This window comes from Eumetopias jubatus, unplaced genomic scaffold, assembly GCF_037043125.1.
Source record: "Eumetopias jubatus isolate StellerSeaLion01/CBP00866 unplaced genomic scaffold, mEumJub1_p1.0 scaffold_4, whole genome shotgun sequence".
Lineage (NCBI taxonomy): Eukaryota > Metazoa > Chordata > Mammalia > Carnivora > Otariidae > Eumetopias > Eumetopias jubatus.
Window position 1 is genome coordinate 63,006,918 of NW_028274810.1, and position 18,526 is coordinate 63,025,443.

General features: G+C 39.4%; 1 protein-coding gene across 3 annotated transcripts in view; it reads left to right on the top strand.

Moving 5' to 3' along the window:
• USP24 (ubiquitin specific peptidase 24) overlaps positions 1–18,526 on the top strand; it is a 137,030-nt gene that overhangs the window by 48,759 nt on the left and 69,745 nt on the right. For 2 of the 3 annotated variants that reach the window (XM_028106893.2, XM_028106894.2), the window contains exons 12-26: positions 90–193; positions 2,333–2,440; positions 2,621–2,716; positions 2,809–2,970; positions 3,165–3,212; positions 8,610–8,717; positions 9,391–9,540; positions 10,172–10,303; positions 11,141–11,252; positions 12,353–12,429; positions 13,462–13,602; positions 13,771–13,824; positions 15,085–15,200; positions 18,129–18,195; positions 18,320–18,430. In XM_028106893.2, the coding sequence (XP_027962694.1) occupies positions 90–193; positions 2,333–2,440; positions 2,621–2,716; positions 2,809–2,970; positions 3,165–3,212; positions 8,610–8,717; positions 9,391–9,540; positions 10,172–10,303; positions 11,141–11,252; positions 12,353–12,429; positions 13,462–13,602; positions 13,771–13,824; positions 15,085–15,200; positions 18,129–18,195; positions 18,320–18,430 (1,586 nt within the window). Of the gene's footprint in view, positions 1–89; positions 194–2,332; positions 2,441–2,620; positions 2,717–2,808; positions 2,971–3,164; positions 3,213–5,093; positions 5,154–8,609; positions 8,718–9,390; positions 9,541–10,171; positions 10,304–11,140; positions 11,253–12,352; positions 12,430–13,461; positions 13,603–13,770; positions 13,825–15,084; positions 15,201–18,128; positions 18,196–18,319; positions 18,431–18,526 lie in introns of all 3 variants that reach the window. The other variant, XM_088022401.1, reaches the window with a different exon arrangement.

An 18,526-nucleotide genomic window follows, 5' to 3' on the forward strand; every position in this document is an offset into this window, starting at 1 on the left:
AAGTTCCTGTTGGTTTGAATTAATAGAATCGTATTTAGAAAGTCAGCGTTCACTGTATCTGTCTACCTCTTGGGTGTCTTTTCTCTTAGGCAACATAGACCAAGCCCAATACTGTGATCGTATAAAGGGGATTATTGAACTCTTGGGCAGTAAATTGTCTTTAGATGAGCTCACTAAAATTTGGAAGATACAGGTAAGTTGATCAGAATTAATTTTGCCTTTTTCCGGTATTTCTGGCGGAAGGAGAGGGAGAAGGGTGGTGAACGAGCAGGGAGATGGAGCTTCTATCTTGCTTTAGCCACAGCAGCTCTACTCAGATCTGCTTTCCCTCTTGGGGCTTCTGTCAGGATTGTGTATGTGAGAAAGGCTTGCGCTGCTCAGAAGATGTGAAATGACTGAGCGCATCTAGTCTTCTCGTTTCCAGGTTAACATGATGAAAAGCCATCCTGCAGGCTCCCCAGCAGCGCTAGGACAGTGTGTCTCTTGTTTGCCAGTCTCATGTTCTTTTCACCGTTTGCTTATCAGTTTTCATGGATGAGTTTTTCCTGTTGGGTTGTTACGTGAGGATGAGAGTCCTACTTACTGAGTTCCCAGACCGCATCTCACCAGGACTCCCCGCAGCCGCCACAGAATCGGCTGCACCCCTGCCTTTTCTTTTCCTTCACTTTGTTACTAGGCCGTTGGACTCATTTTCCCCCCACTTTCCTGGCACCCTCTGTAAGTCTCCTTTACTAACTTGTTTATTCTCTTCTTCTTTGTAGATACTAGTTTCTTTCACGCCTTAGCCCTTTCCGCAGTCTGTAACCTCCCGGGGGGCAGTTGCCTCCCCTCCTGGGGCTTGGAGTGCGTTTGGATGCCGGTGACACTCAGAACTGCGTTCCCCATTCAGACCTCTTGGCACTCCAGTGCCGTGTACCTAGACGCATAACTATTGCGCCTTCGGGCACACCGTCTCGTAGGCATCTCAAATTCAGTGTGTCAGCACCTAGTCATTTTCCAGGCTATTTCAGTAATGGTATTAGCCTTCGTCTAGCTGCTAAGCCACAAGGAGGCCTGGAGCTCACCTTGACTCTACCCTCTTAGTCACTGTATCACTCAGAACCTAGTCAGGAAACAGAGGCTGTACTAGGTATTTCAGAGGGAATTGTGCACAGGGGCTTGTTTACAAAGGCCTTGCTGGGTTGGAAGAGCAAAAGAGAGAAGTTCTGGAGGAACAGAATGGGGAAAGGGGCATCTGAAGTCCAAGGAAAGGGAGCGGCTTTGGGAGGTGCTTTCATGGCACATGCTGGGGTGCCAAAGAGGTGGCCTGGCCACCAGGGCTTCTCCCTGGCTGCCACCGATGCCAACACCTGCATCCACTCCCTGAGCACGAACCAACACTTCTTTCTTCCTCTTCCCTTCTCATCTCCCAGCAGTGCCTCCCATGGGCAAAAGATCACGGGAGCATAGCTAGGAGAGGAAATGCAATTCTCAGGCTCCCAGACTAGCAGCAGAAAGCAGACTATAGAATGTTAGGTGCAGGACTGAAAGAAAACAGTCCTGGGGCCTGTAAATCTTGCTTCCCATAAATCTTGCTTCCCGTGTCAACTGTAGTTGAATACTCTCATATAATGTTGTTTTGTGAGTGAGTTTTAAATCCACGTAAGGTTGAAGATCAGAGGCCATGAAATAGATATTGTATATCCCTGTTACATTTGGTGAATATATGTATATAGTAGATACTGAGCAGATTCTTGTAGAATTGAATCTAGAGAAATCTCTGCTTTTCAGTTCCTTCACATGGTGTGCAGTGAGGCATAATGGAGTCATGTTTGAGGTTATAGAGTGAGTTTTGACCATAAAGTCGACCACAGGGCCTACATCACTGAAACAGAGATTCACTGGCCATGGGATAAATTAATATTAATTGAAATTATAAAGTATCTAGGAGCGAAATAAAAAATAAAGTAGATGGTACTCTCAGCTGTGGCCCTCAAGCTCATTTATAAAGTGCTGGAAGCGAATATGTTTGTTCTGTACTTAGTTCAAAGCTTTATTAGACAGTTGAAAATATTTCGCTTTCCTCTTGAAATGCATATATCAGATTGAGAACTTTACTCTCATCTTTTTAAAGATTTAATGCTGCTAGAAATTTATACAAGGCCAACTGATGGCCATTAACAGTGGTTGCTTCCTGTAGTTTCGCCAGTGTTATCATGCAAGTGAATGCTGATCAGGCTAGAATCAGTTTATCTTGTTGCTGTTGTACTTTGGCTTCTGTCAGTTGCTGGGAGAAGCGTGAGGGTCTTTCCAAGTTGCAGGATGTAACTTCCCCCACTGTCTCCTTTTCCAGTCCGGACAATCATCTACTGTGATCGAGAACATCCATACTATTATTGCTGCAGCAGCTGTCAAATTTAATTCAGATCAGCTTAATCATCTGTTTGTTCTCATCCAGAAGGTACGTGTCCAGAGAACTGCAGTTGCTTTTAGGTTTTTCTAAAAGCTCATTTTGAGGTCTCCCCCCTTTAAGTTAAGTAACTCTTCTTACTTTGTTAAACCATTTTAGTTCAAGTGTAAAGTTTCTGCTTGTTTTGCCCATTTGATAATATTGGATTGTCGTGTCTTTTCTGTTCCCCAGAGCTGGGAGACTGAAAGCGATCGGGTAAGACAGAAGCTGTTGAGTCTGATTGGACGAATAGGCCGGGAAGCTCGCTTTGAGACTACTTCTGGAAAGGCAGGAGAATCACATTAATCTTTCCAGCTACAGATACTTAATGTGGTCTGACTGGTGTATGGTCTGGCTCATCTTATGTGGCATTATTGCAGGTGTTAGATGTTCTCTGGGAACTGGCGCATCTTCCAACGCTGCCCAGTAGCCTTATTCAGCAAGCCTTGGAGGAGCACCTGACAATCCTTAGTGACGCGTATGCTGTGAAAGAAGCAATCAAGAGGAGCTACATCATTAAGTGCATCGAAGATATTAAAAGGGTCGGTTTTATCTTTGGTCTAGTTTTGTTGTCAGAGCCATAGTATTATAATTAGAGCCTAATAATTTTCTTATCCTATTATGTAAATTAAATTAAATGTCCTACCTAGAAACTCTTGTCTTAGAGTCCAAGATTGGGAAATTATAGGTACTGCTTTTACCAAGTCACTTATATTTCTCTTAAAATTAATTTCAGCCTGGAGAATGGTCAGGTTTGGAAAAAAACAAGAAGGATGGATTCAAGGTAAGAATTTGCAGATGGAACCGCCTAAAAGGTATACTAATTTAATAATTTCTTTTAATAAGTGATACCATAATTTTAAGATAATCTCTTTTTGTGTCTCTTTGAGTAATGTTCAGATAGAAACCGCTGTTTAAATATTCATGAATCCAAGGTCACATTCACAGAGTAGTTTCATTATATTGTTTCCATAAAATTGTAAGACCTTTAACTTAGTTTTTTCTTTTGTAAAATAAATGCAAAGTCTGTACAGCTTTAATAAGTACAGTGGATTGTGCATAAGTGTCATGCCCGTTTCTCTGCCATGAGGGAGAAATGGAGGAACCCTCATAGAGGAAGAAGAAAGAGAGAAGGGAAGAAAGAGGGTCATGCAGTGCTGGCATGCAGTAGTTTTTCAGGTGCCTGGTTCACAGGTGTACGTAAAGAAATTCCTTAGTGAGTCCTGCTGCTGGGGTCTGATGCCAGGAGGTGGTCTTGGGTAGCGACTGCTATGGGAGCCCTCCCCTGCTCAGGGCTCTGGCCTCTAGGCTGCGGGGGACTTAGGGGCCACCCTTTCAAAGTGTGGTTAGCAGAGTAAGCAGTGAGGACTGTAGCTCTCCTGTCGCTCCAGTGCTTCAGCATCTAGCCCGTGCTCGAGGGGGCTGATCACAGAGCCACTCCCCGAAGGCACATCCCCTGTTGCCGCAGCCCTGACCAGAGCACTACGCTCCTCCAGCCGAGGCCCTCAGGTGGCCCAGGCCAAACGGAGAGCCTCGTAGCGGGAGGGATCTCATCTTACTGTAACATAAGAAAAGGTTTTGGTGAACAGCCAGGGGCTTAGTAATTTCATTGGCTAAACATTTTTCTTGGCTTTCATTAAGAAGTATTTCTTTAAAGGATCTTGAATACTGCTAATTTTCATTGGTGTATTCAGGGACTCTTAGCTCTCGTTATGAGACTGTGGTGACTCAGTGGGCTTTTATTAAGTTCTATGTGGTCATCAGGTTTAGTTGGGGACACATAAGAACTTTGTGTTTTATATTTTTGACACAAATTTGGTCAGGTGAATTTTCTACATAAAATCTAGCTTTAGAGATTTTTAAAAAGTCACAGACTGGAGCTGATGATGCTCAGGTTATGAGAAATCTTTCCTTTAATTCAGCAGCATTGCTCTCATCCTCAGATCCAGTTTGCATTTTTCCAGTTTTCTCAGTCCAGCAGTTTGGATAATTTATTGCAGCCTCTGCCTTTCACTTGGACCTCATCCAGAGTTTTGTAAGGAGTTTAGATCCTTCAGTAGTGATAGCAAGAGGAAAAGGGTATCTATAGAAAAATGGTCTTTTCTTCTCAGTAATAGATACGTTTCTTTATAAATAGGAGGGGTCCACACCAAAGAGACTGTTCCCTCCCTCCAGGGAAATGGCTTTTGAAAGCAGAAACCCCTTCCCACTGTCTGTTCCTTCCTTGCTGCAGCTCAGGCTCAGCGTTACTTAGCTCTCCTGGTCAGGTCAGCGGCATCCCTGCATCTTTACTGCCTCTCTGCAGTCACTTCATTCATGCCTGTTGTTTTATGACAGAACTCAAAGAGCAGCAGGGCAATTTTTGGAGTCATTTCTTGAGACTTGAAAGGAGTACTCTTCCTTTTTTTTTTTTTTTTTAATCTCCCACTGCTCCCAGTACAGAAATTCTGCTGGACCATTATTTCGTTCCAAACAACAATACCTTGCATTTACGTAGCACTTCCTAGTGAACTAAGTGCTCTCGCAGATACTCTCTGAAAGTACACACGGCTGAGGGGGGCAGTGGGAAGATCAGAGCCCCCTGGATATGGCTCCAGGCAGGGGGGTGAGTTATATACTGCCACTAAAGGTGTTTTTCTATGCTATGCCCTTTCCTGCCAGGCAGCAAGGTGGGCTGACTGGGGATTATGTCTCCCTGCCAGGCTACACAGAAACTAAGCAAAGGGTAAGACAAGACCACCCACCTCTTACTCCCTCCCACCCTCAGCTGCCTCTCTTCCCCCCAACTGATTCCCCTTCCCTCTGCTTTTTACACTCTGAAAATTCCCGAATTCCACTGTTGTGTTCAGAAAGTCTGCCCTTTATTTCTTAACTTTATTTCTGTAGATTCTGCCAGGACACCCTTGGCTCCCTTGGTCCTCTTTCCTTTGCTTCCTTTATACCTTCCACTGTTTACCCCCAACCCTCTCCCTCTTATTTCACTTCTTTTTTCCTTCAATTAAAAAATTTAAATGTACTCATCCAAAAAAAAAAATGTACTAAACCAAAAAAGTCATTTTTACTCAAGTAGCAGTATTGGTGTATTCCCTAAGTCATCCTCTCAAGGCTTCCCTTGGCCCAGCGCTTGGCAGCTTCTGCGTTGATGCCCATCCCTTCCTCTCATTCCTCCCCTTCACCCTGTTGAGGACACTAAAATCATTACTTACCCAGAGTGCAGTGGCCTCTACTTGCTAAAACGTGTAATTGAAAGCAAAAGTAGCAAGATGTCCTCAGTGCAGTCTCCCAGTGATGTGGTTAGCACGGGAGGAAATACTTTTTTTAAAAATGCCCTCCTGTGCAAAAATTGGTACTTCAAATCTAGATAAATGGCTAGGCCTGGAAAAATAAGATAGATGAGAACATGGGGATGTTCAGCTTTGAGAAGATAATTCAAGAAAGCATATGAACGTGTTCTTCAAAGACTTAGATTGTTATAGAGAAGTTTGATTCCTCTCAAGAGGTCATGGGAGGCCTGTTTCAGTATGAGAGGGCAGTGCACTTTCTGTGAGAGCAGTCTGCTGTCGAATGCACTGCCTCCCGAGTTCCTCATTGCAGGAGACACTAGGAGAACAGTCATTTAACAGACGTGAGTGAGGATTTAGGCGTAGGTTTGCAGGCTGCACCAACTGACCTCTGAGGCTTCATCTAACATTGAGTGTCTACTTTGGACATACCGTTAACCTCCTACTTGTGAAACCTCAGCTCCATTACCAGGCATTATCAAATAGGCTCATTGTAATTGTTCGCCATAGTCTCTTGCCCCTTTGGTAACTGGAGAAAAATGATTTAAATTTTTCTTGTAACTTAGCAACGTAGTGTCATAGATACAATTAAATAACATCTTTTCTGTTCGCTAATACACTTTAGGAAGATATATCAGAAATACTTTTTAAATTCCAATTTTATATGATTTCCTTAATTTTATTGAATAGTGAGCGACTTTCAAAGGATGATTTTCTATGTTAAATATAAATATTCTAGCCATAATTGACTTAGTCTGTCATAATGATGCTTTTTTAATATATCAGATTATTTGCTGAAGGGTTCATATTTATATCCTAATGTTTATAATCCTTTTGGTAGGTATCAGTTTGGACTTAAGCCCTTAGAGTTTTATTCTTTGTCATTTTGCAACTTTTATATTTTAGCTGCAATATGTAGGTAGTCTTGCAAATAGTTGGCCTTTAATATATACCTTATTTCTCTGATTCTAAGATGCCCATGATTGCAACCTGCATCACAGACCTAATAAGTTTGCAAAGAAGAAAAGAAGAAATTGCACATTCTAGTTTACTTATTAGGTCTAGTTAGACCTAATAAGTTTGCAAAGAAGAAAAAAAGAAATTGCACATTCTAGTTTATCATTTGTTTAAATTCCCACTCAGAGTCTGAATGTAAGCCTCTTTTTGACCAGTATGCAGAGCTTCACTGGCACAGTGCTTTTCATTATCTAGAGTAGTGATTTTGACCGCCGAAATCTGTAAGAGTGACTGTATAATTTTGAGGCATGTGAAAGAATATGGAATTTTGTGTCCTTGTCCTTTTTTGTAAAACTCAGGCTGCTTTTTTTCCTTAATTGAGTTGCGTTGTGTATACTACAGGATGAACGGCTTCTCTCGAATTATGGGTGCACCTTTGGACAGAGACATTTAGTGCTGGGTGACAAAGCCTTTCACAGCGTCTGAGTCTGTCACACCAAATTCTCCCGGCTATGAGAAATGCTTTAGACTGAGACCACTGGCAGTTTTCTTTGCTTTTAATTGAGTTGACAGACACAACAGGGTAGTCAGTGTTACATCATAGTGCCATCTTTTTGATAAGAGTTTTAAGTAACAAATCCATGATCTAAATTTAAGTTAAAAAGCCATCCTTGTTTGGTGTTGTATAAATGAAGTCACAGCTAAAGCGACAGGTAGATGAACAAATACCTTTTGTACACAGCTAAGGGTACATGTACTCAGTGTAAGGACAGCTGTGTCAAAACTTACTCCTGCACCTAGTGGCTGCTAAGTCACTTTTGACAATTGTAAGAAGTGTCAATTTCAGAAATGTTGAAATTTATAAAACCCGTATCTTAGAATCCAGGAAATATGGTATTTGCTGATTGATTGGCTAATCCTCAAGAAAACCAGTATTGTTTTTGGCAATAGCTCTCCCAAATATACATATTCAGTAGTACGATGTTTTCCTGCCAGAGACAGAAAGTATATTTTTCAAAAGTATTTTCCACCTTGTAAAGGTCTTCATCTTACAGAAACACTTGGGAAGAAGGAAGAGGGCTTTAAAAACAAAAGCAAAATTCAGCCTTTAAAGTAAAGGCTAAGGACTTAAAACTTCTACTCAGTTTTTTAGAGACTTAATCGATAATTTGATTAATAGTGTTAAATGGGACAGTCTTCCAAATTTTATGAATGTCTTAGTTGGAAAGATGCTATGTATTAAAGAGCAGTTCTTTTAAAGATTATTTCACGAACATCAGATTTTTCAGATACGTACTATGAAAGATCTGGATTGTCGTGTACCAGTTTCAGAAATAACATTTGAAAGTGTTATGAAAAATATAAGGTATAAATGTGTAGTGGCTGTAATAATTAATAAAAATAGAATTCTCTCTTGCAAAATTGTTTTAACTAGGACGTACAAGCAGATCATGAGTATTTTCTTTAATATTTAGACCACTATTGGTATCTTGATCATATCATTGGTATCTTAGTTACATAATTATAGAAAATCATATTTTTATAACACTTTACTTATCAGCCAGCTCAGTATTATCCAAGGTAAATTTTGACCATCAGTTTATTTCATTCCAACATGTCCTAGCAGCCTGTGCTACTTAATCTATCCTCTGAAGTTGCTAATTCCTTGTCTGTTTTTTGCTGATGTACCCCTATACATTTACTGTCACTTCACATCCACTCCTGTTTGCAGTTCTTGGCCTTAGGAAATTGCATGCAGAATAAGAAGTTGAAGACTGAATTATGAATGCATGGCGATGAGCTCTAAGTGAGCCAGTGTGAAGAGAAAAATAATAGAATGTGTAGCCATAAAGCCTAATTGACTTGGGAAATTTTTATAGCTAATAAATTTAGCCTGCCGTTTATTTCTAGCTTTAACTGATGTAACTTCTTTTTAACTCTAGTCATCTCAGCTCAATAATCCCCAGTTTGTATGGGTGGTGCCAGCTTTGCGTCAGCTTCACGAGATCACGCGCTCGTTTATAAAACAGACCTATCAAAAGCAAGACAAGGTAAGAGAAGAGCCCTGTTCGATGACTATACAGTTACATACACAACTGTTGGAATAACAAAACATAAAGATCTTGCTGAGTTTTATAGTCACTATTTTACATTTTTATGATTATTAATATCATTCATTTATATTCTCTAATAATCTTGAGTTTAAACATCATTCTACTTTCATTTCGATGGAGTTTTTCTTTTGATCTATCCTGAACTCATTTATGACCTTTTTATTTCCTTAATTTATTGAAATGATTACGCCAGTTTTTAAAAGTTAGGATGGTATTTTGGAAATGTGTTTGGAAAGATGTAAAGACATTTGATCTCAGGAAGATTAGATTGTTTAAGGACCTGGAGCTTCCTTGGTGGGAGAGACTTGGGAAGAAAGCTCCAGAAAAGTACACAAGCAGTGAAATAGTTCTTTGGAAAGTTGCCTTAAAAAAAAAAAAAAAAAACTTTAAAAGAAAAAAATTAGCAGAGAAGTTTACTAATTCCCTTAATTCTAGTTATGTGCACACTAGATGATTTTATTTGCTTTTGTGTAGGGTTGGGATTGAAGAAATCCTTAGATTCGCTGTCCTTCACTCACCTAGGACCATGTGATAAAACAGAAGCTTGTGTTAAACTGACCCAATCACTGCAGATTCTCATACCATTTTTCTTTTTGTTGTTTTTGCCAAGAGCATTATTCAAGACTTGAAGAAAAATTTTGAAATTGTGAAATTGGTAACGGGAAGTTTGATAGCCTGTCATCGACTTGCAGCTGCTGTGGCTGGACCCGGAGGCTTAACTGGTTCAACACTGGTAGACGGCCGATACACTTACCGGGAGGTATCCGGCATTGCGCTTTTGTGTCGTGATTTACAGCATTCATCTGGCTTTTTGCACTTGAACTATAAAAATAATATTTGTTGGGTGTCACTCGAAAAGAGGCGGCGTGAGGTATCTTTGTAGTGACGGAACAGTTTTGTGTTTTCGCTATAACCATTTTAAAATAAAAGTTGAGAAAATTGTTATTTCTGGGTAAATCTTTCAGTAAATCCCCTAAAAACTCCCTGTGATAAAGTGATAAAGATAACCACCTTTCTCTTGTCTTTCTTCGGAAATAATAATTGTCAGTTCTGTGGAGAATTGTTCCTTAAATCAACTGATTAGTAACACTTTTTAAAAATTGGAAAAAATCTTAACTCACCACTTGTGAGTTTGTGGTGTTTTACCTTGAGATTGCTGAAATGATATTTTACTGACATCCAAAGTCAACTGAAATTGGTAATAGACTTGAAGTAGCTTCCAAAACATCATGCCGTCAGCTTACAAACAGATGTCTCACATTTATTTTACTCCAAATTATATGAGAAAGTGTTAGGTAGAACTTTTTTTTTAATCAAAAAAATTTGTTTTTAATTTTGCTTTTAGGTAGGAATGCCTGGAGTTAACTAATTAGCATTGCTTCTTTTTGCAGTATTTAGAGGCCCATCTAAAATTTCTAGCATTTTTCTTACAAGAAGCTACTCTGTATCTGGGTTGGAATCGTGCCAAGGAAATCTGGGAGTGTCTCGTGACTGGCCAGGATGTGTGTGAATTAGATAGAGAGGTAAGAAGACGGTAGGGTGCGTAAAATAAGGCAGAAGTGGGACTTCAGTATTTTACCTTTTCTGTGTGTCTCATATTTTTTGTGGGTCTCACATCTTTAGTTCTAAACATTTCTCAGTTGGCCAAGCGTACATTTGTACTAACAGGCCAGGAACCGTAAGTGCTGAAAAGGTACTTCAGATAATATATATCTAGGACCTAGACGTACGAGTTCTTTAACCGTATTCTGGATAAAGCCAGGTTCAGAGTGAGCACGGCTACGGAATCCTCTGTGTGTCTTACGGTTTTCTCCCTCCCGTGGAGCTGACCACAAGTTACCAGCCAGAAACCGTGAATTCCTGTGATGATGTTGCACCCCAGAAACACAAAGAAGAGTAAATGCCTAGACAGATTTTTTAAACTATAATTAAGCAGCTGAAAGTAGATTAAACCAGGAGCAGAACACCTGACTTGGCGTATTTTAACAATGAATTGCTGTTTGCTCATCTCATTTTACAGAACTAGAACTGCTTCATAGCACTGTTGAAAGGACCACATACGTGCCCTTGCACAGCACAGTGGCTGGCACATAGCAAGGCTTGTTAATAAGCATTCGTGGAGAAGCCCAAGTTTAAACTCCACTGAACGGTGTGCGTCTATATTTGCATTATCTGGGGGAGAGGTTGCTAGAACTGCTTTATTTAGTTGCAGAGCACCAGGCATTTCAGTTTTCAGTGGTATTTCGTCCATAAATATTTTTGAAGATTTAAATATAACTTATCTTCACTCTCCCACTTTGGAATATGTATTTGCCTGAAACGGATTTTAGTTACAGGGTAACATTTGTTTTGATCCACAGATGTGTTTTGAATGGTTTACAAAAGGGCAACATGATCTCGAGAGTGATGTTCAACAGCAGCTTTTCAAGGAGAAGATTCTTAAATTGGAGTCCTATGAAATCACAATGAATGGTAGGAAAACTACTTAAAATCTTTTTTTCTCATTTAGTTAAGAAATTTTATTCTTTCCTTTCCCTCTGAGTCCACATCTCAGAAGCAACTAATCAGTCTGGAATATCCTTCTGGACTTTTCTTTACATTTATGTAAAGAAACGTATGTTTATATACACAGATAAGTTCCTTTTCATGTGAATGGTATTGTATGATTAATTTTAAATTATATGGCCCGGTAGCTCAAATGGTCAAATGGTGGCATGTATCAGTACTTCACTCCATTTTATGGCTGAAGAATACTCCATTGCATGAATATACCACATTTTATTTATGCATCCATCAGTTGATGGACATTGAGTTGTTACCACTTTTTGGCTATGATCAGTAACACTGCTATAAGCATTTATGTACAAGTTTTTGTGTGGACGTTAGTTTTCATTTCTCTTCAGTGTATATTGAGGAGTGGAATTGTATCCTGGAACCAACATTTGAAGAACTGTCAAAATATTTTGCAAAATGGCTGTACTATTTTATGCTCCTCCCAGCAGCATCTGAGAGTTTCAGTTCCTTCCCATCTTCACCAACACTTGTTATTATCTGTCATCTTTATTCTTGCCATCCTGGCGTGAGTCAGGTGTTATCTTGTGGTTTCGGTCTGCATTTCCCTGATGACTGATGATATTGAGCATCTGTGCATGTGTTTATTGACTGTATGTATATAGTCTTTGAAGAAATGTCTATTCACACCTTTTGCCCATTATGAGTTGGGTTGTCTTTTTATTGTTGAGCTGTATATTCTGCATAGTAGCTCCTCATCGGATGCACGATTTGCAAATATTTTGTCGCCTTCAGTGGGTAGTCGTTTCACACTCTCGTAGTCCTTTGAAGCACAAAGTTCTTGATTTTGATGAGGTCCAATTTACCTGTTTTTTTCTGGAGGTGTTTGTGCTTTTGGTGCCATATCTAACAAACCATTGTGTAATCTGAGGTCTTGAAGATTTATGACTGTTTGGTCCTAAGAGTTTTATAGTTTTGGCTCTTGATATACTTGGAGTCTTTTCATCGGTTATCTGTGGTACTTAGAGTGCATGAATTTATCTGACCTTCTATAATTTCAGGTTTTAACTTATTTAAGACTTTCTTTGAAAATGTGAATCTTTGTGATCATCGATTGAAACGGCAAGGAGCTCAGTTGGTGAGTACATCATTCTGAAATCTAGGTAATTTGGATAATCTAGTAAAACACGACAAAAAAAGGTGTAATTTTGTTAAAGAATGGGCATCTCCTCGACTGCCGTCTTCTGCATTGATGACAGGGCTTCTCTTAGAGCGTAACGGAGGCCCCCCTTCCCAGCACAGTGACACCTCGCCAACTGCCTGCGAGAGCACAGTTGACTCTCCAGTCCCTCCATGCTTCTTGCTGATCTGGGGCAGCCACAGCAGCCTCCTGTGGCTGGGTGAATGCAGGGTAGGGATCGTTTCATTGAAGCTTCCAACTCCTCAGATCTGGTAATGGACATGTTCCTAAAAAGTAACAACACCTTTAATTCTGAAGATGAATCTTCAGTTCATCGCAGTGGCAGGGATTTGGGGAGAAATTTTTAGGAACAGTCAATGAAGCTGGAAAATGATGATCTGTAGAATGTATATAGCGTATGTTTATATTTACATATGCACCTTAAGAAAGACAGACAAAAAATAACTCTCTTTTCTAAGACCTAACTCTCTTGATTTAAGACCTGGCTTCCTGGATGGTAAGAATTTTTACAAAATCTCTAAAGCCTAGATTCTGTCATTTGAACGGAGCTTTGGGCAGACCAGATTGAGCCTCAAGAGTTATTAACCACTTCCAGCTGGGCTCTCTTGCCTTTTAGAGAAAAGCTCTTGAAGATGGTGCCCACCTCAGAAGATGGTGCCCACCTCACTCCTATGTGTTTCCGCTTCTGTAGCCTGTCTGGGTAGATTTCCAGCTTAGGTTTAGGAATATCTGGAGAAAACTCTCCATATCCTGGTGGCCATGGACGTAGCCCAGTGTTTCTGTAGTTGTTTTTTTTTTCTTTGTTTTAAAGTTCCAAATTGGTGCAACGGTGCTCTCGCATGTAGCTTAGTTTTTGCAGCCTTAATTCATATTAAACTGAAAGGTGTAGACTTGAGTAATATAATAGAAAATAATTGTCTGTAATTTTGTGACCTTGGTGTGCTTTACAAATTTTTTTCTTTTGAACAGTATGTAGAAAAGCTGGAATTGATAGGAATGGATTTCATTTGGAAAATAGCCATGGAATCACCTGATGAAGAAATTGCTAATGAAGCTATTCAGTTAATCATAAACTATAGTTACATTAACCTAAATCCTAGATTAAAGAAGGTGGGTGCTCGTGCACAGAACAGAAGATTTATATATATATGTTTTTATTGATACGTTCTCACCCTTGGTGTGCCTGAAAATTGGCTTTTTATTTTGATATTTTGCTCTTAATAATGATTGCAACTAAAAGTCGGACTAATTTTAATTTCTTTTATCTCTTACTTGTAGGATTCTGTATCATTACATAAGAAATTTATTGCTGATTGTTACACGAGATTAGAAGTGAGTGGTAAATTTCCTTTGAACCTGTTTTTGAATTTCACTTGACCCTGTTTTTGAAATAAATGCTTTGATGTTTTTCCTTTTTTAATTTTATATTGGGATCATGTAAAATATTGATATTTGTGGCTGGATTCTACTGAAGAATTTGTCAGCAGTACCTTATTGTCACATAGGGAGCAGACATTTGCCTTGGTTTCCCCAGTGCAGAAACGTCCTTTATGGGAAAGCTTTCCTTCTCCTTCCACCACTCCTCCTCCCCACTCCACCCACCCCCCATTTTGGGGTATAGAAACTGTCTACAGAAAACAGGTCTGCTACACATTCCACTTTTCTTTTTTTTTTTTTTTCCAGATTTTATTTATTTATTTGACAGAGAGAGACACAGTGAGAGAGGGAACACAAGCAGGGGGAGTGGGAGAGGGAGAAGCAGGCTTCCTGCCGAGCAGGGCGCCCGATGCGGGGCTCGATCCCAGGACCCTGGGACCGTGACCCGAGCTGAAGGCAGGCGCTTAATGACTGAGCCACCCAGGCGCCCCTACATTCTACGTTTCTAATAGATTCTTCTCTCCTTCTCTTTCTGTCCAGGAGTTTCATGAAAGAACTTGCTTTTCCTACCCTTACCCATTTTCACCTGAGACTGTATCTTAAATGTTATTAAAGGCCTCGCAGGACACTCAGTAGTTGGTGGTATTGGTGGTCTTTGTCCATTAGAAGCCTGCTGTGTGATACCATCTCACATTTATTTCCAGCATGACGGTTAAAGCATTAAACAGTCATTTTTATTCTTAATTGTACTTAAATTTTATATCTAATGGAGAGTATTCCAAAAACATAGGCTGTTGCCCCCAAGTGTCAATAAATTAACCTTCTGATGATGAATATGTGCTTGAATCCATACAGGATTTTCCAAATTGTGACTTCCATCCAGATAGGTCATCATAAGAAAACATTTAAAATATTCAGATACCTTAAATGAGGTACCATTCAAGTTTTAGCATGTGTAGAACAGTAGTTCTCAACTAGAGGTTCTTTTGCCTCCTGGAGATCATTTGGCAATGTCCGGAGACCTTTTGGTTGTCACAGCCAGAGAGGTCCCCCTGGTACCTAGTGGTAGGTGGGTAGTGACTGGAGGTCAGAGATGTTGCCAAACATCCTGCAAAGCCCAGGAAAGCCCTCCAACAAAAAGTTCTCAGCCCAAAATAGCAGTAGGACCAAGGTTTGAGAAACCCTGATAGAGAATAATTGTTTCTTGTTTCATAGGCAGCCAGTTCAGCACTTGGTGGCCCCACTCTGACGCATGCTGTGACCAGAGCAACAAAAATGCTTACAGCGACTGCTATGCCAACCGTAGCAACATCAGTTCAATCTCCTTATAGGTAAGAGTGACGAAATTATGGCACATCCTTGCCTGATGCAGGAATATATATGTATGTGTATATGTGTGCGTCTGTGTATATATGTATGTATGTATCAGTTTGAAAAAATAAAAAATAACTGGCTGCTTTTTTTGGAGATGTCTCAATTGTGGATTTCTTCCTTGTATGTCATAATTTTTGCATATAGTCATATCCTGAGAAATTGTATGGCCATATCATACTTCCCCAAATCTGTATGTTTTTCCCTGAAGATCCCTAGGTCATCATCACCACCACCCAGGTATTGCTTTGCCCCTCCCCTCTGCCTAGTGGTCAACTTCTGTTGTTTTGTTACTTTTTTTTTTTTTTGTATTTAAATAATTTTACTTTGACTCTATGTAACAGGAGTAACCTACTCTTGCAACAGACTGCAGGTATATTCATTGTACGAAGAGCAATTTTTTCAAGTTTGAAATATTTACTTAGTTAGACATAACCGTTCTCCTTGTGCCCAAATCAGGGCATTAACAGCATAAGCAAGGTGAAGTGGAAGATGATGGTCAACTAAAATTGTGCGTTATAATATTATCATAGTTAAAACATTATTTACTTAAAATTATTTTTCAAAATAATTTTTAATAAGAATTCTATCACCAAATTCCAACTTTGAACTGACGTCTTACCACATTGCCATGTTTCCAGTGTTTCAGTGTTTTCAGATACTATCAGTGAAATCTGAGTTCAGTATTTGCTATAGTTGTTTGATGTGGCAAGGAATGTAGATGAATATTCAGAAACATTAGACTGAAGGAACTCAAATGCTCCTGTGAGGTTTTGTAAGCCCTTCATTCTTTGTCCCAAACCAGTGGTGTCCAAGAAACCTTGGCAGGTGCTCAGAACAAGGCTTACTTTGCTGTGCTCTAGTGATGGGTGCTCAGATTGTCTCTTTATACTCTTGGAATGTCTTTATGTGTGTATTTGTTATTTATTTTTATTTACAGTTCTTTTTTTCTTTTTAAAGCCTTTCTTTAGAAAAGGAATCAAAATAATATATCCTTACATTCTATATCTTTTTTTTTTTTTTAAAGGAGTTGCGTACTAGGTAGCAATATTTTATTAACATGAGAGATGCCAATAAAACTCAACCCTCTTGGTGCTCTTTTTAAAATGCCAGAAAGTGGGGTGCCTGGCTGGCTCAGTCGGTAGAGCATGCGACTCTTGATCTTGGGTTTGTAAGTTCGAACCCCACGTTGGGTGTGGAGATTACTTAAAAATAAAATCTTACAAAAAATGGTTAAAATGGTAGAAAGTGATTACAGAGTATTCAGCTCATAAAAAGAACACTAACATGAGCTTTGCATTCCCATATTGATGGAAGTGTATTTCAAATAGGCTTTCATTGAGAATGTGTATTGAGAATTCCTAATTACATGTTTGTAAGATGTGGTCCATCTCTGCCTAGGTCCTTAATGATTCATTTCTCTGACAAACCAGAGTAGAAATGCATTGATGAACTATTGGATTGGGATTTCCAAACTGCAACGTCTTTAAATGTGTTTTTTGTTTTTCTCTTTTATAAGTGATTTTTATTCTGAATCAGTTCTTGTTTGTATGACTACAGAGCAAAACTACAGGATAGTTTTTAACTATTCTTGTTATAAACTCTAAACACTGTTAATAGGAATATATAATTTCAAAATTGCATTTGAACCAGGACATTGTAGTTGATCTTATTTCACTGGTTTTAAGAGAACTTCTCAGTGACCATAATTGAGTTATTCTCTCATCTATACAGTGTTCTGCAATGCTGTCTGTGATTTAACTCATTATTGAGGCATAATTAAGTTCACTCATTCACTTATTTAGTTAGCACTTAGATATTTCCTAAAGATTTTCCATCTCAATATCATATTCTAGTCTTGCCCATAGCCTGAAAGGATTTAAATGTATTTAACAGAACTATTAGAATGTGTTTAACCAACTCTTTTTAAAGTGAAATTTCCAATACTGCTATTCAGCAAACCAGAACAATTGTTAGAAAATGGTAGTAGTATCTTTGTTCAGATTTAGAAATGTCCCTATGCCTAGACTTTCTGGAATAGCACATGTTTAAATTAAGGGCACTTGGATTTTCATCTCTTGATGTTAACACATGTAATGTTCTCTTTCATAAAATATGGAGCTGTGAATGTATAAGCTCCTGAATGACAGAGTCAGGGTCGTGTGAATTCAGATAATAAGTAATATTCCCTAAGTCGGACCAAAAGGGACCTCAGGTCTCATTTTCAGGTGTGCTAGAGCTCCACACTTCCTGGCCATATTGTTGCCTGTTCTTGAGATGCTTGTCTCCTGATGCATGTTGATTTCTTAAGTACTTTGAAAACCGGTGGTTAGATAATAAATTCTTATGCTTGTATGTTTTACCTATATGGGATGTTCACTTAAACCAGATAAGCAATTGTTTGTCCTTCACATCCTCCTCATTCTCAGGCTCATTAAAACAGCAAGTGTTATTTGTGGTAGACTTACTGGTTTGCATTTGTCTTCTGATTTTCAGGCAGCTCAGAACTTGGTGAGAGTCCATGTGTTTACCAAATTATGTGGCATAGTTTAGTTGTAAGATTATGAGACTCAAACTTACTGATAGTTCATTCTTGGTGGATTGATGGACAAATAGACCTGGAGACCCAGGTCCTCTCTTTACAGAACAGCTGTTTACAAAGAGAGGAAAGGAGAGGACACCCGGAGATGCTTGTCCTCCCTGACTCTTTGGGTGCGTTTCAGCTGTGAGCTGGTTGAGCCACCCCCTCTCCGTGGGTGCAGGGGACGTTTAGTCTGCAGACTTCAGCCTTTGACCAGTGAGTGCTAACTGTGTGGTTTTGGTGAAGCAGACTGGAATCAAGCAATTCATTTCAAATATGTTCCAAAAAAAATTTTTTTAATCCATAGATCCACTAAACTTGTAATAATCGAGAGATTGCTGCTTCTGGCTGAACGCTATGTGATCACTATAGAGGTAAGCCTCACTTTTTAAAGCCACTTTATCATCGTATCATTAGACTGGTTGTGTTCGGTGTGTATTTCTGAGATGTTTCAGTGATGCTGTGCATCTGACTTGTTTGACCTATATCTTTTTCAAGGATTTTTACTCTGTTCCACGAACTATTCTACCTCACGGTGCCTCATTTCATGGACATCTTTTAACTCTAAATGTTACATATGAGTCTACCAAAGATACCTTCACTGTAGAGGTAGGTTTACGTTGAGCCCTGGAGCCGTTCTCGTATTGTCTTGTTACTTTTACTTTTGTGAGAGCACTGCGGGTTGGGATAGCTGCATGAGCGACT